The following is a 23,442-nucleotide window of genomic DNA, read 5'->3' as shown; positions in this document are numbered from 1 at the left end:
ACCCTCAACAACATTGGATGAAAAGGAACTATTATTAGTTATGATAAAAATTTAATTCATACATTTTGCTTTCAGACTGAAGATTCTGTGACTGATGCTGGTAAATTTGATTTGTCAGTATTAGTCAGCTCTGTGTTACAGCTTTTGAAAAAAGAAACCAAAACAACAGTACTTCTGTCACTATATATGCAATTTTGTACTCTAGCCTTATTTATTTCTGGAATGTCTTTATAAAATGTTTAATTTCATTTCAAAGTTGGAATGCTAAGTTGTAGTACATTGTTTGTCATATACAGTGCCTTCCAAAATGATTGCCAAAATCTGAGCAAAAAAGGCTGTATAAAATTTAAGGTAAGGTAATTAGCTATATTGTATGCTCAAACAAATGGAAAATTTTATTTTTATATTTTATATTATTTTCTTATTGAGCCTTGAATATAGCTCATTATTATATTATGTTGTGCAAGCTTTTTGTTCCTTTTTATTAATAGTGTAAATAATTGTAACCAGTACTCCATAAAAAAATACCCGAAATGACACAAATAAAATGAAAACTAGAACAACAGGTTGTGCTACAGTCTATTTCTTTTAGCAACCCTGCAATAATGCACAAAAAAACTTTTATGGTTTGTTGACTTCCTTTACTGGACACATACATGGAAAATGTCTACAAAGTGAAGCACACTACACATTTGTCACATGCGGATATACAGTGACGTGGTGCACCCAGGGGAAGATGAAGCTTGTCACTTCATTTCGTGCCTTTGGAGTTTGCAGAGGACCAGACGTCCTGACCCTCACTTGCCACCACCAGGGTTCCATCATCCTTTAGGTAGAGGCGGCACGTGTTGCAGGGGGATCGGTTGGACTTAGTGTTCCATATGGCACTGTCGTTCTTCGTATACATGACGAAATTGCAGTCTTTCTGCATACATAAACGGTAGGGTTCTGATGAGACCGTATCAGAAGCCCAGGTGGGCTTCCAGCCATAGATGACAAAGTTGCCATCCTCCTGTGGAGATAGATTGTTTGAGGTATAGAAGCTTTTATGCCAAACGCTATCAACCTAAACATATTTACATTTTAGTCATGTAATAGTCCAAATAATTTCCATATATTAGCACTAAAAGTACAAAATTTGTGACAATTTTGTACTTGCTAGAATATAATAGAAATTATATCAAGATGGTAAATGGACTGCATTTATATAGCGCTTTTATCCAAAGCGCTTTACAATTGATGCCTCTCATGCACCAGAGCAGTTAGGGGTTAGGTGTCTTGCTCAGGGACACTTCGACATGCCCAGGGTGGGGATTGATCCGGCAACCCTCCGACTGCCAGACAACTGCTCTTACCTCCTGAGTCGCCAATGTCGCCCCCTAATTAGAAATATTAAAGTTCTGAGAAATGATATCAGACATTTACTTTGAGGTAATGACATGTTATTTAATAACATGGAAGTGTTATTTATTTCCACCTTTTCTAGGGTATGCAATAAAGCAGTAATGTACAAATGGACATGATCTTCTGTAAAAATTAATATAGCTTGGAGGTATGCTAGACAATGAGTTAAAAACATGGTTAAAATGCAGGATGGGTGCATTTATTCATTCAGAACATTTTTATTATCTATGGTATTTGAAAGTTTTATTCATTTTAATCCCTGCTTCTTTATCTCCAAATGGTTATGTGCAACCATAATTACAAGCTAATTCCATCGCAACAGTGTTCCCCACCAATTTGGGAGGATGCACTCCAATGCAGCCAGCTGTCTTTTTTACTTTTATGCAATATTAATTGCCCATGGTGTAGTCATTATATAAATAACTGACATATATATATATATATATATATATATATATATATAAATTGAATACCATCTGGCAAGTTCCATCAATACCAAAATTAGAAGCTACATTTTGTAACTTTAGGAACAAAGTTCCTATTATGTAGAGCTTGTGAGTGGACAACTGATGTTTCCAGATTCCTGTCTATGGCTGTCTGAATATGTTGTTTTTGTCACAGAATGTCAAAAATAATTCTATAATAAATTCATATGTAATTACAGTTACTTCAGGTGTTAATAATCTATCTGTGAATCTGTTACTCTGGATGCCCACCACCACAAGAGTCACCATAGTTCACTGTGGGCCCCTATAACTCTCTGTCACCTTCTTTGTACTCTTGCAGGTTACCTACCTGGAACACAGCTTTGAACTCTTGGTTATTGGAGACCAAATAATCTCCCTTGCGGAGTTCTTCATTCACGGACAAGAAGTTTTTGCTCATAGCTCTGCAAAGACAGTATTGTGTTTTTTTGATTAATGATTAATATATTATATTAATACATAAATTATAGTTGATGTTGAAAAGGAGCTTTGACAGAAGATACTGTGCAGTAACTACCATAATTTCAAATTCTTCTCAAATGATTTTCCTAGACAATGAAAATGCCAAATGCTTCTGCAATAAATAAAAAATCAATTAGGTTGAAATAATTGGCAAAATATTTAATAGCAGAAGCAATCCAAAGATAAGAAACAGGTCTGAAGAGATGAAAAGGATTAGGGGTGATACTCACAGGCTGTGGATGGTGCAGCTGGTCAAATAGATGAAGTTGGAACAGCAATGTGCAATGCGAGACGGACCAATCCATTTTATAGACACACAAAGAAGGAGGAGACTGGGAGGGAGGATTAAATTGTGCAACTTTCTGTGATCAGCATAAACTGAATTACAGATACTTGGAATGTATCTGCTGCTTGTTCACCCAAATGCCCCTCACCTTTGCATGATACAGGAAAGGGTGGGATTGGAACTGGCAAAGTTACAAAGTTCAGTTACTTAACCCCTTAGCGCACATGCCAAATCTTGCCAATCCTTGCCCATTTAAGGGGTACTCTATTTAAAGCTTTATAACTCCAGATGTGAACACACATCACAGAGACTTGAAAAATGGCTTAAATGAAGCAAGACATTTGTACAATTTACACTTTCTACTAATGCAGATTAGTTTATATACATAATTTTGTAAGAAATAAAATGCCACAAATGCAATTGTCTAGACAAAAAATCTAAAATTAATTTGCACTTTTTTAGTTTGCAATGAAATACTGAGAGATTGCATATATACAGCAGGTTAAACTATACATGTGCTGGATCAAAAAAGTCTTGACCATCATAAAATCTAAGGGTGGATATGCAGAACTACTATAGATGTATGAAGCAAAAACTAAGCAGTGTAACCAGTGATTGGTAAAAACTAAGCAGTGATTGTCAATCAAGCCAGACTGTACTAAAAAGTTATTGTATATTTGCTACGTACAATAAATACTGCATGTGAAATATATATTGTACATACATACATAGAGAACTTCTTTATCCCCATGGGAACATTTCCCTCGCAGCATGTTACATTCACATTTACGAACAGGCATTTATACCAAGAAACATACAATCATTCACGCAACAAAAACGCTGGGCAGTGAAATACATACATACCAATACAAACTGGACATATAGACGCCTATTCAATCAATCTTGACTATGAGAAAGCCATCTACACATATGTTTGGCCTGTCCATGTACTACATGCTTAAACACACAGGGCCAAGTGACTTGAAAGAATTGAGGAAATATTGGGTAGCATTGCTTTGGAATACATCTTATTTAATTTTGGTGAGGCAAGATAGCCTATATTGTTTCTAGTGCCGTAACTTGGCGTCATTTTGATATCAATACTTTTAATGGCAGGCCTGGATTTTGGCAGTGTGAATGAATGAGTTATAGACGGTGTATGTCTTGTGTGTGTGAGTAACTTGGCATTTTTGTGTGTTGAAAACGTTTTTTATGAGATATCATTTCTTTTTGCATAGCGTTTTATTATGAGAGTGAGAAATGCGAAGTAACCTTGTAAGAAACGGTTGTGGATTATGGCTATCGTTGTGTGAATTTGTACAGTCTGATGAGCGTGTACCGTTTAGCAGTTTTGGTTTGCTATATATGTAAAACAGTTCAGAAGGATGCGGTGGCGTAAGCATAAACGCTTTGGAAACGCAGGTGAAATATGGCCAGTGTATGTACTCACGGATTAGACGGTCATCCAACGAACTTTGATTAACAAAAGAATCAACAAGCCCGTATTATTAGAACTCCCTAGGTCACAACTTGTGTACCCTTCTGTCCTGCTCCGTTGTCTGTTATTTCATGGAGATGCACTTATGGTGTTTGTAAGGTTTATAAGGCATTTTGATAGGCTTATCTGCAGGTAGGAATCCTCTTCGCTGTTTTGCTAAGCTAGAACCGGAAAACTTGATAGTGGAAAATAGGAGCAGACCCATATGTCCCAGCAGGCTTTGCATATGAGAAAATAACAACAGTGTGAGATAAATTAGGATAAATGATGAAACTGCGTAGTTGAAACAGTATGTTTTTAGCAGAATGGGCATATAGGTGAAGGTTGACATGATCACAGACTATAGTGCGAAGTAAATGAAGTGACCATGAGCGAGCTGACTTTCCTTATCAAATCGTATATATAACAGTCTATATATAACATTAGTCATTAACGTGGAGGGTTAAGTTACGTGTGAGATCAATTGCACGGATGTGCTTTTCTCATGTTCGGTAGTAGTAGTTACAATTATGAGTGAGTCATGATTTTAAATGTAATGTTTTAATGGGGAGTTGCAGAACGTACATATGTAGTAATTGTGTGTATGTGGCTAGATAGAGAACAGGGCGAGATAACATGAATGTAGAAACGTGGCGTTTGCTGATAAGAAGGTTTTGTATGGTAGCCAAGTGAAGAAATATAGTTGGTAGAAATGGCACAGTGGTGAACTGGTGTAACTGTTTAATAAAAGGAATACATTTGCCATCATGAAATGTATATTGGTGGCCGTGAGTGAGTTTTGGTAAAGAAAATATAAAAGCGTAAGAAAACGTTAGTGTAAAAGAGGAAATTACCTGCCCGCGGGCGAGGCGGGATTCAATCCTTCAACCGGAGGTTTACCTGTCTGTGACTTTGTTAGTGCAGCACCATGACATAGCTATGCAATGTGTGAAATATCATTAGCAAACCTGTCCGTGGTTTTAAAGAAGAACACAGGCCAGTAAGCACAGAAGAGCTCCCGTTGAATCCATAAGGCCTTGCAATGTTGTAGCCGGTTAATAACTGAATGTGCAGACGGTATGTCATAATGCAGTGTATACGTTCGGTGAACAGCGGGTAGATATGGAGCAAAAGCAATAATTGAGAAGTAATAGACAATTAGTGAGGGTAAAAGCAGGTTACAGAAACGTGCCCCTAGCTGGACTTGGACCCAGGACCCCATGTTTCCAAGACTGTAACCTTGCCCACTAGGCCACAACAGACTAGCTGTTTAAACTGGAAATGTTTCAGAATAAGAAGGCATGGGTATTTTGCGTGTGTATGTGAGTTTTTGATTGGGCCGTGTAGGTGAAGATTTGGCTGGTGTAGGTAAAGTGTCCAATGGGGAGACATGTTGTTAGTGGGATAGGCGGCAGGAAAAATAAGAAGAAGAAGAAGAAGAAAGAAGAAGAAGAATGAGAAGAAGAAGGAGAAAACGCAAAATCCCCTTAGTTTGGGGCTTTATTGTATGGACATGTGAAGTTGTTTATGAATTCTGTCTTTTGAAATGGAGTGAGAATTTACAGAATTCAATGTTTTTAAGGGCTGAGTCTATGGCTGTTGTGGTTATTTCTGTGGGGAACCCATGAAAAGTGCCAAACTCTCAGTGCTGTATAGGTATGGGGCATGCCCCCACCAAGGCGTAACTTGGCGGGATGGCATACCTGCCATCTCAATCTTAGGGCTATTGTCGGGTTTATCTTGTTGCTATGACGGAATACGATTTTTTAGTGGTGAAAGAATATTTTTATAAATTCCAAGATGTTTTCTAGAGACTGCAGGGAGGGGGTGCGTGTTAAATGAACGACCAGAGCGTCAATGGTGGCACTGCGAAACTCCGTATTCGGCATAGTTGTCGTGTATCGTCTACTAATGAAACTAAAACAATGCGTTTCTGTTTTTAACTCATACTTTGGTTGCAGTAGCACCGAATGTCTGAGTTTAGTAATCTCGGCACGCCGGCATGCTGACCATTAGGGGCTTTGCGCTATGAGCTTAAAGTGATATTTCACTTTGGTATATCACAAGCAATTTTGTGGAGCCTACCCCATTGTATTTGCATAGCATGAATACTAGCAACATTAGCTGCCCCTGCTCCTGTTAACTCACAGTTGTCAGGAACCCGCTTTGCTCCCATTCATTTTCAGAACGTCGCTAAAATTAACTATTTAAAGCCCAAACTATGGAGGATAATAAATTGATGAGAGAGAGCACTAACATCAAAAGTTATCTGTTTTTGTGAGCTGGCTACCTGTTTTCAGGTTAGCTGTTGTTGTGCACTTGTTATTTTGCCCAAGGTACCAAGCCAAATTGCTTCAGTAAAAATATAGTGAATTCAGCACAATGGCATTGTAAGCTAACTCTGAAAACTTTGTCTCTTCCCTAAATGTTAAGCTAAGCACGTACCCTGTATTGATTATCATTAGACATACTACATTTAACACTACACCCTCAAATCTAGTTTGGTACCTAAAGCACTATGCTCCCAATATTCCTCTTGCACCTACAATGGCACATAGTCATAGTCATTACACTAACTGTTGGTTTAAACCCTACAACGTTTGGGATCATTGTCTTGCTGAATGACCCATTCATAACCAAGTTACAACCCCCTGTGTGGATGTTTCCATTGACCTTAACAAGCACCCCAGAACTCATAAATGTAAAACGTAAAACGACTCTGTAACATCCAAAATCCATCATATTTCAAGTCAAAGTTAAAGAACCATGTAGGCACATGTAATCCAGACCCCATATTCATAAAGCATTCCACAGGAATGCAGATCTCAGACCAGTTCAAAATGAGTAGGGCTTGGATATGAACAAGGGAAACCTGATCCCATATCCGCACCCAACTCTCTGATGCTTTGTGAATACAGGCCCAGGCCTTGATACAATGTTGTACACATCCAGTGCCATGAAAAAGAATTTGTCCCTTTCCTTGATTTCCTCGATTATTTCATATTTGTCACACTGAATGGTTTCAGATCTTTAGACAAAGTGTAATATTAGACAAAGGGAAATTGAGTAAACACAAAACACATTTTAAAAATTATTTATAATTATGATACAATATATAATTATAATGTATAAAGATATGTCTATCTTTGCCTCTGTGAAATACCTTCTGCTTAAGGAAAGAGCAGAAGTGGTGAGCAAAGGTGAGTCAGCCAGATAATATGTGCTTCAGCTGAAGCAGAGTAATGGAAATGAGGAACAGGGGATGCGATAAGAGAAGAGCACTTGTGTGTTGTGCAAGTTTTGGAGGGTGGAGGTTGACAGAGCAAACAGTCAAGCATACCATTTACAGGAACATAAAGGGTTTATCATAGAACTTATCGACACCTCATCCTACGACAGACTCAGTGCAGGCCTGAGGGTAGCTCTCACCTTCATTTTAGATAGATAAATCGCTTTTATGGCTCTTCCGAAGTACACTACATGGCCAAAAGTAAGTGGACACCTGACATACATCTTATCCAAAATTACTGACATTAATATCGAGTTGGTCCACCCTTTGTTGCTATAACTACCTCCACTCTTCTGGGAAGGCTAGATGTTAGAGCATTGCTGCAAGGATTTGCTTACATTCCACCAGAAGAGCATTAGTGAAGACAGGCACTGATTGGGTGATTAGGCCTGGCTCACAGTTGGCTTCCCAAGTGGTCCCAAAGGTGTTGGATGGGGTTGAGGTCAGGGCTCTGTGTAGGCCAGTCAAGTTCTTCCACACCGTTCTCCACATAACCATTTCTATATGCACCTTTGATGTGTGTCTGAGGGTACTGTCACTCTGAAAACGAAAAGGGCCCTCCTCAAACTGCTGAGGAAACACAGAATCATACAGAATATGATTATATGCTGAAGCATTAAGATTTGCCAATACCGGAAAAGGCCAAGCCCAAACCATGAAAAACAGCCCCAGATCAAGGAGTATCCATATACTTTTGGTTATAGAGTATATTTTCTCATGTTGTATCTGAAAGTAATTGTATATTTGCTCAGGCATTGTGAATTATTACAATACTTCACAGCAAATATGTCAGCTCCAGGCCTCGGATGTTCATATGCTTTGGCTCAGAACTTAATCTGACCTGTCTCACAAGCTATATATGCTATGCTATTGTAATGTTAAAAAAGGAAATGCCATTTAACAGAGCTAGACATATTTACTTAAGATGTAAAAGGAATCCTTGTTGCAAGACAAAATTTTAAGAAGTGAATGAGGTGTAAATATTTCAGCGTTGTTCTCAAATAACATTATGTACACACTAAGATTTTTATTGCAGTATTTAAATCCACATTACAGCACTGCAGATTCAGTATAGCAGACAGCAGGCCTATAGAGAGTCCCCCTGGAGAGTCAGAGTGTCCCAGGTGCCTTAACCCCCCCCCCCCCCCCCCACACACACACACACACACACACACACACACACAAACACATATGCTCACATCTATAACCAAACACGCATTCATGTTCACGTGCACACAAAATCCATACACATATGTGCACACAAATACGTATGATCACACAAACACATTTACACGTGCATAATCACATGCATACACACATATAGCTGTGGACAGGCCACAGTACAGAGCATTAGAAAGGGGTAGCTGGGCGTAAGATCAGAGGGGTGGAGGCAAACACACACTATGACCCTTCAGGAGCTAGAGGCCCAGCCCAACACATGGGTACCTCATGTCTACTCAAATGTCCCATATGCCTTATTTCTGGAAACTACCTTTTACAAAGTGTGCTATCCTGAAACCTTCATAAAGCAATTACTCATGTCATAACATCTTTATAAAACTGTCATAAGCACATGCAAGTCTTTGCAATGGATGACGATTTAGGTATTGCAAAATCCTATCTTCAAATGTGATAGAGCACAAACATCATCTGACTTTAAGCCAACCAGTTCTTGGACAAGTGCTTGTGAACGACAGCGATGTCATGCAGACAAAACCAATACATTAATAATGCATGACTTCCCGGAGGCTTACAAAGACTAAAAAAAGTCTACACAGACCTGTGAAAGTGTCCCATTTCAAAACATAAACGTTTTCAACATATCGTCACTTTATTCAAGAATAAATTTAATCCTTTTTCATGGCAAAATGCTGAACTGTACATTTGAAACGCTTACAATAAATAGCAGTACTCACATTTATCCAGTGAATTTGCCCAAGGAAGAACAGAAAGTATTTTATTTACTACAGGCCTATAAAGCAAACACTGTGTGCCTTTTCACACTGGGTAAGATCAAGACTGGGTTTCAAATGGTCCACTAGTTCCAAATTAAGTAGTACAGTAGCAGTGTATCCCAAAATGCAGTGCAAATGCTGGCGGAAAAAAAAAACAATCCTACTAAGGTGGCAGAATTTCTTGCTTTAGCAATTGCTTTTCCATCCGTAACCACAATGTCTATATATCGATTAAAACAAAGTCAAATTTAATGACATTTGTTTCTGTATTTATTATGCTATAGAAGGGAAGGCAGCGGTATCCTATGGATGCTTCATTAACACTAGTATAAGAAACACACAACGCTAACTAGCCAGAAATGTCTAGCTAGCTAGCATTAAATGTGAGTTTGTGAACAATTAAGCATACACTCACCCCTCATATAATGCACTACATATTATACACTATGTAAGGAATAGACAAAGTGAACAAATAAGCCATTTGAGACAGAGCCAAACAAAACCCAGTACTGTTGCTACCTCGTTACGGGAAACCAGACAGCAGGTTTCATACCCATTTTGCAGTGCTATCAGGACCAGCGATACTGGATCAGTTAATGGTTTTAGACATAGTGCTTGCTGGCTGGATTATGGGAAGGTCTGGCTGATCTCAGGGTCTACCGCAGCCAAGTGCCACACACCTGTGCATTTCTGTTCCACAGTGAGTTTTGTAATTTCATAACATATTAGGTTGTGCATGTATGGGTCAGAAAAAATTTGGGCTGGATTTTTGTTTGTCCTTTTGTTGCATAACAAATGTAATTTTTGGAACTTGCCAACCGCCCCCACACAAAAAAGCCAGTGTTCCAAGGTTGAAAGAAGTGTCAGACATCACAGACACCAAAACAAGGGCAGGAGGGGATGGGGGTGGGCAGAATATTTCAAGCAAGTTTTTATTACATCAAATTTTTGTGGGTAGAGTAGGCTTCAAGTCGAAAGCGCAACAGGGTCACATCCAATTGGATTACAGGATGGACAGAGATGAGAGCACAAGGACTACAGAGAGGCGTGAAGGAGAGAAGTGGACATGATGAGTGACCCCAAGGTGATGGCTTCCTCATGATTAGCAAACAACTGCAAACAAGCAGGCTGACAGCATGTCATACATCCTTAGCAATAAAAGGCATGATAAATGAAGGTACAGTATGTGATAGATGTACAGGGTGTGATAGATGAAGGTACAGGGTGTGACGGAAGAAGGTACAGGGTGTGATAGATGAAGGTACAGGGTGTGACAGAAGAAAATACAGGGTGTGATAGATGAAGGTACAGGGTGTGACAGAAGAAGGTACAGGGTGTGATAGATGAAGGTACAAGGTGTGATAGAATGAGGTACAGGGTGTGATAGATGAAGGTACAGGGTGTGACAGAAGAAGGTACAGGGTCTGACAGATGAAGGTACAGGGTGTGATAGAAGAAGGTACAAGGTGTGATAGATGGCTGTAAAAGCATCTGTCAAAAGCCATGAGGGGAGATGGTGGTACAGTGTGTGATGGAGGGTTTGTGATGGAGGGTGGTTCAGCGGTAGATGGTGTGGGCATTAGTGCTGGCTTTGTAGTTGAGCTGGTGGTTGGAGATGAAGGTGTGATGCACGTTCTTGCGGCTGCAGGTGTCCCCGGCGTAGAGGCCAATGCAGGAATCACAGGACACCTTGGAGCAGCTCATGCAAGTGTGCGAGGCTGCCGGCTTGTTGCAGAAACCACACCGTGACCCGCCCCCTCCACCGTTTCCCAGGGTAACCAAAGGCTTTCCGTGATAGAGCTTGGACACTGTCAATGGCTTCTCTGGCAATGGGGAATGGGAGTGCGTGTGGTTGTTACTAAGAGAGTGGGAGTGGCCGTGGTTGTTGGTGTAGACAGACAGCTGCTGCTTCTCTTTGGCAGGCAGGTAGCCGTCCAGGGGCCGGGGGGAGGGGGAGGGGCCACCGCAGCAGGGGGAGGGGTCCTGGGCATGGCAGGAGGAGCACAGGATCAAGTGACACCTGTGGCAGGAAGCCAGGCTGGGGTAGCCCCGCCCACACCCCTGGCACTTGGTGGCGCTGAGGGGCTTCGGCCCCCAGCTGTCCCGAGGCTCCCGGCTGGGTGGGCGGGATAGGGGCTGGCGGTACACCCCACACTCAGTGTAGAGGTCCACATCGTCCAGAGAGGAGAGGGGGTAGGGGTAGACCTCGGCCGAGGGGGATGGAGCAGAACTGGGGGCGGAAAAGAGAGCAGGGCTGGGGGCAGGGTGGAGGATCTCGTCCTTGAGGTCATCCTGGACGTCAGTGTAGAGCGGCTCTTTGCGTAGGCTAAGCGAGGCCCTTAGGATGGGTCGGGACGGCGGCGGCTGCCAGCTCCCCGCCCCGTCCGTGACATCCACCGAGCGGGACGGCCGCGCCCCGGCACTGCCCCGCCTCAGACAGCCCCGCCCCCTCTCCACCGGCCGCACCGACAGCCGCGATGCCTCCGTCACCAGACCGCCGTCCCCAGACCCCATCCCCTCACACCCTACCCGCCGTGCCTCTACAACCTCTGCTTCTGATGCCCCGTCTCCCACCAGAGCCACCGCCTCTGCCAGCAGCTGGCACTCCGCCCTCGCCAGGAAGAGCTCGAAGGCCAGCTGCCGCAGGTGCGACGGCTCCCCCCGCTGGTCGCGCGCCTGAAACTGCAGCTCCTGCTCCCTGGAGTAGCCCATCAGGAGCAGCAGAGAGCGCAGATCAGCCTCACACAGCGCCCCCTGAAGGTAGTACACGTACGGGCCTGTAAACGTCTGAAGGGATGAAAAAGAGGGAAAGAGAGAGAGGAAGGGATGGTAAAAAGAGAACAGAGCGAGTGAGAGATAATAGAGGGATGAAGACCGTAGCCTGTAATTTAGCTAGTAATGCTTATCCATTTTAGATAAGTTCCCTCTGTTGCAGGAGACTGTTAACACTAAAAGCACTACAGTATCAGTATGATAGCTCTTGCACTGAATAAAATCTGATTGGTCTCAATTTAATTAATCAAGGCAGGCTTTATCTTAGCCAGCTACCTACCTTGTTATTAAAAAGAACAGCTGAAAAGAAAAGATGGCAGTTAGCAATAAGCTTGGTCTGTTCACAATATTTGGTTTGTTTAGGGTACTTATTGTGCAACAACGGCAAAAGCAGTGGACACCAAATTCACAACCAATTCATTAAAGTATTTATGCAAATAAAGGAAATGCACAACCTTGCCCAAAGGGTTAAAGGGCACAGTTCACAAGTACAATCATTTCAGAAGTACAAGTACACATTTTTAGTTTTGGCAGTCAGATCAAGCTTCACAAGCTGTGGACAAAAAAAACCCAATAGAGAAAAGCACCGGTTTGGTGCCGGTTTTTGTTCTAAAAAAAATTATATATAAAAACCCAGTCAGACATAAATTATGAGTAATTCTTTTTTAAACTGGGTTTACTTTCTCATCATGCACATGGAATTCTGCAGCCACTTCCGATTTTTCTTCGATCTTTTTTCATTGCCAACAGAATAAATAGCCACTCTGTTATTTCATAAGGGCATGCAAGGGCTGGCAGAGACAGTTGGAAGGAGTCTACAGGACCTCTGTCTCAGCGCTGGCAAAATCTGGTCCATACATATGGAGCCAGATTAGGGCCAAAAGTTTCATACTTAGAAACAAAGAAATGTAACTGAAAATGCAAAAGTTGAATCTGAAACACACCTTGCAACTAAAAAGAAAAAATATATATAAAACAAAATCAAGATGTCAATCAATCAATGTGTGAAAATTTGTAGAAATCTAATATAATGGCAGAAAGAATACATTTACTTTGCAGTTTTATTCGATCAATTATCTTGCCTTCAGTTTCGGATCTTCAAATCTTTCATTTGCAATGTTTTTCTCAAGTCTTTCTTTTTTAGGTTAAAATCCCCCTGCTCATCATGACCCTTCTTAGTCTAAACACATAAGCTACTGTTTTTTTTTTACCAAGTTTTTCCTACAGCTGTCCTGGATCAAACCTTTTAGTCAATAAAAGCCATCAGCTGACAAAAGCCTATTCAGTATTTAACAGGCTGTATGCCACGTAGAAAACTACAAATGCATAGGGAATTTAAAAAAAAATAAAAATAGGTCATTGGAAATAATGACCTGCTGGAGCATGTGATACCTTTATGCAACGGAACTCCTTCTTCCAGGGGAAGAGCAGCAGGTTTGCGCAGACGGTCTCCAGCGTGGCGAAGGCTCTCTCCAGCCCACGCAGTCCAGGGCCCCTGGGGGCCCGCAGAGCGTTCTCCGCTACCTCATAGAAGCGCACTAGCTTGAACCGCTGGCTCGGATCTGCCCGGTAGGCCCCCATCAGGGCCGCTGCCTCCACCAGCAGCCCCGCCTCCAGCTCCGCCTCCCCTGATGGCTGCTCGCTGCCCGGCCCCTCCTCCGCCCGGCGTTCCAGGGACCGCGCGTACTTCCTGAAGAGCTCCTCGCGATCCCGCGCCACCTTGGCCTCCATTAGCAACGGCAGCTCGGCCCCGCACTACTCACTGGGGCTCCCGAGCCATCTCCTGCTCTGCCCTGTGCACAGCTCCGCTGGGGGAGTGACCACAACTACACCCACAGGCTGGAGCCCACATCCACAACCTCCCCACCTCCTGGGTTAGGCCTTTTAAGGGCTTGGGATTGTCTGTTCCTTTCTAATAGGTGGCGCCAGTGTACTTATCTCTGCTGTGGGATTTCCCTGAGATTCCCCCCGGCTATGGATGAGCATGCATGGGGAGGATGGGACAACAAGCCTGTGAACGACACAGGCGGGACTGTTAAGGTTCCACAGGTCCCAGGACAGCTCAATGGAATGCAGAGCGCTCAAGGGACGGTGGGGTTCCCCGAATTTTGTTCTCCCCTGTTCAGTGTGAGGGCATCATGAAGACAGGATCACTCAGGGAAACCAAGGATTTCCAAAGCGAAACTGACTGCAAGACAAGACAGAAAGGAGGGACAATCATTTGCATGTTCAGGACAGTGTGCAAGTGCATTTCAGAACCTTCTCGTGAGGTAATATGCAGCAATCAGTTGGCTTCAATAATCAGTTTTGCTTCAGGTAGTAGCAGCAAGAACAAGAAAAGATTAAAATGGATTTCTGGCTAAGCTAATGTAAAGAGAAAAAACACTGTCCAAGCTGTCACAACTCGACCAAAACAAACCGCAGGCAGTACAGCAGGGTACTTTGTGCAGTCCTATTACACAGGTTAAATAGATAATACTTACCCGTCTATCAAGAAGAGGGGCGAAGACGGGGCTATGACTTGCTTCCGTATATTTAGAGGTATTTACCTACTTCTGCGTCACGGATGTGGGTTGGGTTTCAGGCGAAAAGAAACAAAACTTATCACCTTTGGGAGGCAGTGCATGGTTTTTTTTTTCCACAACAGGACTAACGTGATGTATCAAATGAACACAGGATACTCCGCTCAGAAAACGTGATTTACAGCTCATTACCCCTTTAAAGGTAGATAGGTAGCTTGCAAGCTCGTCGTCATGTTCCTATAGTTCACAGTAGCGAGCTAACTGTACACACCCCCCTGACCTCCCCATTCAAGGTATCGACAGTCCGTTCTGTCCAGTGAAAACCAATTTAACGTTAGTTTACGATCGATCTGGTGACACTGGCTGGCTCTCAGAGAAAAACAAATGTCGCAGTCACAACGTTACCACAGTCAGCCAAGTTACCACAGATACATCGCACATTTAAAAAAAGACTAGCTAAATCAAATGCGAAATAAATGGAGGACGAGCCAAACAGCTAACTGTTAGCTGGACCAGAATGGGTAAGGTTAGCTAGCTAATGTAACATATCATTCTTGCCGGCGTTTGATAAGTGAAGTTACAGATGTTTCCAGATTTTTAAATCGATAGGTGCTAAAGCTGCTACTACCATCGGTAGCTAACAAGACCGGGTGAGATTTATTTTCCACCTGTAATTAGATATCGTTCGTCTAGCTACCAGCCTAGGTGGGTAGCTTCGTAGCTAGTTAACACGACTAGCCAACACTCATAATTAATCAAACGTCGTTACGCAAGCTAGCAAGCACACGTTAAGTACTGTTTCAGCATGACGTGAAAAAATGTTTTTTTGTTTTTTTAGCATACCTAACATTACTTATTTGTCTGTCACTATGCAGTTAGCTAACGTATTACTAGAGCACAGCGCATGAGGGAGGAATACCAACAACCTGCTAGTTAGCGCACCAGACTGTTAGCTAAACTAACGCTAGCTAACGTTGGCTAGCTTGACAGAGACTCGGGCCGCCAGTCAACAGAACTGACGGCAAAATATCTCGATAACTTATAAGGAAAACCAGCTCACGACTCAGCAAGTTCACGTCATCATGTTAATATCGTGGAAGTCACACAGGTGCCCACAGGTGTAGCACAAATATTTGACGCCATAAAAATAACAACCCACGCCACAAGCTACTCGCTCCGTACCTTCACAGTCCGCTGAAAATTCCCTTCCTTGAAATACGCATGCGTGGGTTTCCATGCAGACGGTGACTTGTTGGTCATGTTTGCCTACACAGAACTGAGGAGCTGAAGTTGCCGTGTTTCAAGTTACTCTAGAAAGGTTACAATTCCTGAAGGAATTGTGTGAGCTTGCTTTGCTGAAAATCATTACCAGAATACTTGAAGTAAGGATAAAGTAAGGAATAAAGTCTGCCACTGTCCTCAAGCCTCAATGCATTTCAATGAGGCCACATAGCTCAGAAAAAGTGCAATAGGAGCAAAATGATAAAAAGAAAAGCTTAGATATGAATATTAGTTTTTTTTTTTTTTTTAGATTTGAATATGAGTGCAAGGAGGAGTTGATGAAGATTTGTGTGCGATTATGTGTAATTCCGTTGAAAATTGTGGCCTCTGTGACGATCTAAAAACGTGTATCAAAACTGTAAAATCACCAACTTCAGCTAGAGTGGGCAGCCCATTCATGTGTATGTGGAGCGTGACTGTCAAAAATGCCAATACTGAGAGACTGAAACATGTGATTCCAAATTTTTTTTAGGTTGAGAGTAGACAAATAGCTGAACGTTTTGATGTCAGGGAGTGTCAAGTTAGAAAAGTGCAAAAATGCTGCAGAACCAAGTGCCACGCTCTAGGATCTGAACTTTCTACAATGCTTTCCTATGAGGAAAAATTTCTCACAAAAAGTTGAATATTTCAAATTTTTTTGAATATTTCAAAAAATCTGAATACAAGCAACAATGTCTGGAACTAGCCAGTAATTTTGGTGTAAAAAGTTTGAATGTAGTGCAAAAACTGTAGGACTAGTTAGAGCTTGAAAAATTGGGCGGAAAGTGCAGATAATAAAACAAGACCAGGGTAAAACCTAGTATATGGTTGGTCTAAACACACGTGATCTGGCCAATGGTGTAACTTCATAACTTGGCCGACCAATGGTGTAACGTCATCACTCAGTCAGTCAGTCACTCACTCAGAGACATTTACGTTTGTAGAGCTGGCCGCGCTGTTGCAGTCCAGCCAAAAATATGAAAGATATCAAGAGTGGGCTTGCCTTGGAAAAGTAGGTTCTTTTCGGGTTTAGAGGGATTTCTTAATCACATTCTGAAGCTACATTATGTCAGAAATAGCTATGCATGCCATGAAGAATAAAAGTCTCAAGTTCACAATGTGCTATATTACAAACAATTACAAAAAAGAGGTAAAAGATCTTTTTAACTGATCAAATTAACAGCCGAGATGAACCACTAGGCTTCTAATTGGTGAAAGTATGGACCCATGGCCACTAAAACTAACCATTTGGTAGATAATGAAGAATTAAAAAACAAAGCAAATGACTATGAGCCAAACCTGCATTGTGTTAATATTTCCCTTTAATAAGTTTAATATTAAGATAAAAGGGGAACAAAATCACCAGAATGCTGTTGGAGTTCTTCATCTCAGTGATTCTTTCTGACAATTGTTCCTCAACATACCATCACACATTAACTGACAATTTTCAAAATCCAGTCACAATCCATTATGGACAATGGTGAGACTTGCATTTAAACTTAAACCTTTGTATTTATATAGTTGTGCAGGATATATGTAGAACTGCATGCCTAAGCAATTTTCCTCAGTAAATCTACTTGGTCAGGTGTTTGCATGTGAGCTCTCCCTTGGCTGGATGTGGCGTGACAGAACAAGCTTCAGAGCTCGGATCAAGCTTCAGTTGCATTAGATATACCTGCAGCTGCACGTGCCAAGTTCACATAAATACATAAAAAACCATATACACAAAAAAGAGGTATACACTTACCTACACACAACCTTCATAGGCAGAACATAACGCCTTCATTAAATATTTATGTCAACACAAACACTTGTGGCAGCTAACACAGTACTATGTTACTATCTGTCAGGCGTCACTGTCATCCAAATGATAATGGCATGATAATTGTTGTGCATGATATGCCGATTAGTGCTTCTAATAGAAGCAGCTCTGTTTTCTTTGGGTGGATGCATAAACTGGGATTTTGTTGGACGAATTGCAGGTAACTGTTTAGGTACTATGTCTGGAAATAATTAGCTGCACCTCCATTTGTGTTGCTGGAGGCCAGAAGTTGAGAAACTAGCTCCCCACACTGACTGCAGCCACTGACTGCAGTAATGCCATCCTACCACCAGAGCGAGACAGAACATCACCTGCCCAAGGCTTCACCCTTCACAGATCTTTAGCACTACCAGTACATGTGCGACTGGAATGCTGTAAGGGTAACCTCCTCGTATTGTCCAATGTCTTTTTACTGGATGGACAGGGACCGATACATTGGCATCAGTCTTCTCGTACGAATCAGGGCAAGATAGCTAAAAAGCTCATTTCTCAGAAAGTGCCCTGGCTGTTGGCTTTGAAACGTCATAGCCAAACTAATCTGCCAAAAGAATTTTCTTATCCCCAACAGGGAACTGGTTGCACGTGATTACTACAGAAGCCACTTGAGGGCAGTGTTGGGATTGTTTTAAGATTCTTTCTAGGGCTAAAAATTCTTTACAATTACGAAGTAAACGAGATACATACCTACGTATTTTAGTATTTCGCCACTTATTGTTTTGTAGGTTCAGTGAAAACCTAAATAGCGCGATAAGTACAAAAATAGAGTGCAACACATTTTTTGTGCATGTTGTGCACATATAGCGAGTGTACGCGTTCAAAAAGTGCCTACATCAGCCATTCTGTTTGCTTAAAGGTTTTAAAAACGCGTTCAATAGATCATACCTTATGGAACTGGAGGTTAATCTTGCTACTTTATGCTCCACAGTCCGAATCGTAAAATTGGTGCATTACAGCTAGCAATATATTATGAAAACACCCTCCTTAATTTTTATGTTGCTTTTAAATATTATACTTGGGCATATAAAATTAAGAAATTAGGCAGTAAAACCTATTTAAAATTCAATACGACGGATTCATATTCTAAAGAGTCGCTGACAGACCATTTATGCGCGTGCATTTAAGTTGCCTCTTCAGGAGCTCGGCGACTGTCATAACTCAGTCGCGAATCCTATTTCCCCGGTACTTATGCTAATCAACTGACTTGCACTCTTCCCATTGGAGAGAGACTGTTCGTCCCTCCTGTTACATCAGGCAAAGGGGCTTATAACGCTAAAGCGGAGCATATATGACGCAGTTACCAGACGCTTGGGTGAGGAGGAATGCAGTCCAGTACCTCTGCTGCGCAGAGCTGGCAAGTTGCTTTGTGAGCGAAAAGTCACATCAGCATTTTTCCCTCTTACAGCCTCCGTTTGCTGTTAAGGGGTCCTTTCCTTTATTTGGATCTGACGGGACTCTGCATAGGTTAAGCTACTTCAGCTGACGTGTTTCGCTGTCGGTTATTATACTGCTTGGGCATTGAAATAGTCATTGTGACGCAGGGATTCGTAGGGTATAAGATTTTAAAAGAGTTAAAAGAAAGATGACGACGGAACTCAACGTGGATCTGGGGCTGCAGAACAGCCATTTGGGACTGGGCTGCGTTAACAACTTTGACCTAATGAAGTTCGACGTGAAGAAGGAGTCTCTTGTCGGGCTGGAGCGTTCTTCTACGCGGGAGTGCAACCGACTTACGTCCACGGGCTCCGTGTCCTCCACCCCGTCCAGCACACCCTGCAGTTCGATACCTTCCTCGCCGAGCTTCAGTCCAACGGATCAGTCTACGCAGCTGGAGGAGCTGTACTGGATGCCCGGGGGCGGCTATAACCAGCATATTGATGCGCTGATGTTGGGTCTCACACCAGAGGACGCAGTGGAAGCTTTGTTTGGCGCCGGGGCCCACGGGCAGCTACCACCTGCCCACACCCAGCAGCACCTCCAGCGAGCGGATTTCGAAGGCTATAGAGTGGCAAGCAATCTCCACGGTCACGGCCATGCCCCACAGCACCACCAGCATCCGTATCTGGGGATTCCCAATCACTCAGACGTTCTGTCGGGTCACCCAGGCCAGCCTCACCCTCACCACAACCAGAGCCCCAACAGCCCTTCTCCAAGTTCACCCGAGCCGCTCCATCAGTTCCACCACCATCAGGGCCACGGCGGGGTCACTGATGCCGGCCTGGATGATCGCTTCTCAGATGACCAGCTGGTGTCCATGACCGTGCGGGAGCTCAATCGGCAGCTGCGTGGATGCGCCAAAGATGAGGTTGCCCGTCTGAAGCAGAAGCGACGGACCCTGAAGAACCGGGGCTATGCGCAGTCCTGCCGCTTCAAGCGCGTGCGACAGAAGCATGTTCTGGAGCACGAGAAGACTAGCCTGGTAACTCAGGTGGAGCAGCTGAAGCAGGAGCTCACCCGGCTGGCCCACGAGAGAGACGCCTACAAACTCAAGTGCGAGAAACTGACCGGTGTGAACGAGTTTCGTGAGGCAGGGTCCACAAGTGACGACCCGTCCTCACCCGAGTTCTTTGTCTGAACACTTAGGCTATGTTTTTGTCTGAACACGTTCGTTCAAAAAAGATTCAGAAGAGAATGATGATGATTATGACCGGTGCTGAGGTCAACTGTATTATCAGCAAATACTTTAAAATTAATAATCGCATATATTTTAATATCTCAATTCAGCTGTTATCTGGTATAGGCCCTGTCGTTGAAAACGTTCCATTAACAGCGGCGTATCCTTAGGTTATCGTTGCCCAGTGTGGAAAGAATGTTTATTTTTATCATTGGGCACATAATTAATATGGACCTGGACATTTGCATACCTGTGCAAGCCATTGGAAGCTGGGCGTGATGTTGGTCAAATTTCCCAAACAGAAAACAACGTGACTTGCACCATCAGCGTCACTCTACATTTCCCTCCTAATACTACGGACTGCACATGTGCCTTGCTTGCAAATAGCTAGATGAATTTGGGATTTTTTTGTGGAATCTCGTTAGGTTTATAGGCCAAATCTTTAAATTGCGTTAACATACTAATCATGCATGCTGGACATGTATGGGGAAAAAAACATATTTTGTATTAGTTTTATCATTTATCTGGAACGCATGCAAGTGTAGGCGAGTTGATCTCAGATCATATTGTGTCGGGGTTATAGAATTATATTTTAATCTTTGTTCATGTAGCTAGTAGGCCTATATGTAGCCTAGCTTGAAAATGTAGCCTACATTTTAAAGTGGGCAAATTCGTTTGTGGTCTGATATTTTTATTGCACCAAATTAGGCCAAGTCTGTATTGTTAGGCATATTAATACAAAATATATAGCCTATGCGGCGCTAAAAGATCAAATGCAGTTATATATGTATAGGTTATTGTCGCCACTTATAGCCTACATTTACGCTCCATAGACTGGAATGTTTTTTCTCTCTCTATCTCTCAAAACAGCTGATAGACTAAAAGAGCTGTTTCGTATATCCCAGTTTTGTTTGAGATATAGGCTATTTTAATTTAAACTTTTCTCTCATGACACATTGGTTAGACGCGGGGCGGTATATACCAATGAATTTTTTTCTGTCTGTAAGGACATTTACTGCGTAACGCATCTTTTGTTATAGAATCGTAGTGTCAGTATCCAGACCTCAAATTTCAAGGACATATCACTTGGTGAATTATCAGTAATACGAGCCTTGGTGTCAGTGCGGTTCGCAGTGAATGGTGAACAAAGCTCCCTTGGCTGAAGTTGAACACACAGACTAGGCTACTTCTTTTTATGTACAAGTATCGTTGTTCCCTTTTTCTGCTGGTCAGTTGGAAATGATTCTGTATTTGAAAGTCTGATATTAAAATATACATGACGTAGGCTTACGTTTATATTTTATGATTATTCTATTTGTTGTTTTATTACTCGGGGGTTCTGGTTCTGCTGGCCAGACACCTACAGTAGACTTATTTTTTATTTTTTATTTTTTATTTTTAAAAATGTTTTAAATGAACATATTTTCCAAGTATTGACGAGTTGTGTTTTTAACCATCACTGGTTTGCCACTGATTCAACTGTGTTGAAATCAGGTCTGAGCTGCAGCTGCGGTCGTTATTTTTAATTCGATTTATTTTAAAAGGGAAGCAACTTGTGTTTTATATGAATGGGAAAGGGGATAATCGAACGTTGCTTGTGATGATTTATTGTGATTCAGACTGGTTTCTGTTGCATTTCATGTTTTATTGCTTTTTTGGGGGGGGGGGGGGGATTTCACATTTTAAATATTAAAGCCATTGAAATGTAATTTGTCTGTCTGTTTGTATTTTTGTATTTTTGCTGTTCTTTCACTGGCATCATCGTGTCAGCCCGGAGAATTAACCAAGCTTTTCTGAACAATTGAATAGCCTAGTCAACCTCGCGCTGCTGGAAAGCTCACGAGTCCCCTGCCCCCACCATCGCACACGTGACACTAATATGCTGACAAAGACATTGGTTGCGGAAGCGTCAAGGGAAGCTACGCAGTTTTAAAGTAAGTTAAAGTTCAGCGATCACCGAGCCACACCAAGTACTGTTTCGCCTCGTGACGAGCGTCTATTTCAGCATGCTGCTGGACAGCATGAACGCGTTATAATACAGCCCGAGCAATCTTTCTGTATTACTGCGTTTCTGTATTACTGTATTATGTGCGTAATTTATTACTGACATTGTCCTTAAACCCTTAAATTTTTTCAGTTTAAATTTTCTTTACAGCATTTGGGACAATACATTTGTGGAAAGCCATAGTCATCCTCACACCACAGAAGTGAGCTGTTTTATGTTTCTTTATTACACAGAAGAGTAATAGTGTGCGTCCTCACATCACAATGGTAGCCTATTTGCTGAGCTGTAGATCCGCTCAGAAAGCACATCTGGCAAGCATATAGCCTATGACAGATCTCATGTCATACTCATTCCCAAACGCACTGTTTGGGGTTTATCTCACAAATATGTTATCTTATGTCACTTCAGATTAATCTGGTAATTTAAAATATATTCATAATTTCTTTATTTTACCCTTTTCAACAAGTTATGTCAACTAAGAACTCAATTATCATTTGGAGAATAACTGAGGGTAGGGAATGCATGGGATTGGGTAGTCAGTCAGATATAGGAATGGTGATTAGGTAGCCAGATGCACATAGCCAGTGTTAGGGGAATTTGAAAAGACAACTGGGTTTACTCTTTTGAAAAGTGTAATTGGGTCTTTAATAATTACAGTGAATCAGGACCTCACCTGATATTATTTGTGTCTGTCACTGCTTTGCTGTGTTGGTATAAATGCATATGCATGTACAGTATGTACATGTGTGTGTGGAAAAAGAAATACCCTTGTTTGATTAATGTATTGCTATTTATATTTTGAACTGTCAAAAATCTGCATCAAATTGAGATATTTACAATAAATAGTGAAAACGGGAGCAGAGTGTGTTTTTTCTGTATTACTTTTCTATATTAAATTTATTGATATGTTTACCATTTTCTTGAAGACCTGGATCAAATATGTATTTGAAGAAGTTCAATCACATGATGGAAGTATATGTTCTGAATATTTAGTGAAAATAGATGTTTCTTTTAAGTGTCTTGTAATTAGGAATTTTGCTAGTGTCTAAAGGATTGAAGAATTTCAGATATATTATTTTGCAGTGGCACGTG

General features: G+C 41.9%; 3 protein-coding genes across 4 annotated transcripts; 1 reads left to right on the top strand and 2 right to left on the bottom strand.

Moving 5' to 3' along the window:
* Positions 1 to 619: 619 nt before the first annotated feature.
* On the bottom strand, positions 620 to 2,677 carry LOC118210849 (comitin-like). Its single transcript, XM_035387309.1, has 3 exons — positions 2,582 to 2,677; positions 2,200 to 2,293; positions 620 to 1,012 (listed from the first exon to the last, which is right to left on the bottom strand). The coding sequence occupies exons 2-3, from the start codon at positions 2,287 to 2,289 to the stop codon at positions 752 to 754; spliced, it is 351 nt and encodes a 116-aa protein (XP_035243200.1). The 5' UTR covers positions 2,290 to 2,293; positions 2,582 to 2,677; the 3' UTR covers positions 620 to 751.
* Positions 2,678 to 8,405: 5,728 nt separating this feature from the next.
* LOC118211444 (spermatogenesis-associated protein 2-like) lies at positions 8,406 to 15,920 on the bottom strand. 2 transcript variants are annotated; one of them, XM_035388642.1, is made up of 4 exons: positions 15,835 to 15,920; positions 14,614 to 14,685; positions 13,523 to 14,318; positions 8,406 to 12,145 (listed from the first exon to the last, which is right to left on the bottom strand). In XM_035388642.1, the coding sequence occupies exons 3-4, from the start codon at positions 13,859 to 13,861 to the stop codon at positions 10,916 to 10,918; spliced, it is 1,569 nt and encodes a 522-aa protein (XP_035244533.1). In that variant the 5' UTR covers positions 13,862 to 14,318; positions 14,614 to 14,685; positions 15,835 to 15,920; the 3' UTR covers positions 8,406 to 10,915. The 2 variants fall into 2 exon arrangements, with proteins under 2 accessions (XP_035244533.1, XP_035244534.1); XM_035388643.1 differs by lacking the exon at positions 14,614 to 14,685 and having other exon boundaries at positions 15,835 to 15,915.
* A 3,095-nt stretch (positions 15,921 to 19,015) lies between these two features.
* On the top strand, positions 19,016 to 23,207 carry mafbb (v-maf avian musculoaponeurotic fibrosarcoma oncogene homolog Bb). The gene has a single exon (XM_035389138.1). The coding sequence runs from the start codon at positions 19,314 to 19,316 to the stop codon at positions 20,304 to 20,306; it is 993 nt and encodes a 330-aa protein (XP_035245029.1). The 5' UTR covers positions 19,016 to 19,313; the 3' UTR covers positions 20,307 to 23,207.
* Positions 23,208 to 23,442: the final 235 nt, after the last annotated feature.

Source organism: Anguilla anguilla, chromosome 13 (assembly GCF_013347855.1).
Source record: "Anguilla anguilla isolate fAngAng1 chromosome 13, fAngAng1.pri, whole genome shotgun sequence".
Classification (NCBI taxonomy): domain Eukaryota; kingdom Metazoa; phylum Chordata; class Actinopteri; order Anguilliformes; family Anguillidae; genus Anguilla; species Anguilla anguilla.
The sequence above is the reverse complement of the archived record's forward strand: the minus strand, read 5'-3'. Positions and strand labels throughout refer to the sequence as shown.

Excerpts from the sequence above, each read along its gene's own strand:
- LOC118210849 (XM_035387309.1), bottom strand. The coding sequence starts at position 2,289 with ATGAGCAAAAACTTCTTGTCCGTGAATGAAGAACTCCGCAAGGGAGAT. Across the intron at positions 1,013-2,199 it reads AGTTCAAAGCTGTGTTCCAG|GAGGATGGCAACTTTGTCAT; the intron begins GTAGGTAACCTG and ends CTATCTCCACAG.
- LOC118211444 (XM_035388642.1), bottom strand. The coding sequence starts at position 13,861 with ATGGAGGCCAAGGTGGCGCGGGATCGCGAGGAGCTCTTCAGGAAGTAC. Across the intron at positions 12,146-13,522 it reads AGGAGTTCCGTTGCATAAAG|ACGTTTACAGGCCCGTACGT; the intron begins GTATCACATGCT and ends TCATCCCTTCAG.
- mafbb (XM_035389138.1), top strand. The coding sequence starts at position 19,314 with ATGACGACGGAACTCAACGTGGATCTGGGGCTGCAGAACAGCCATTTG.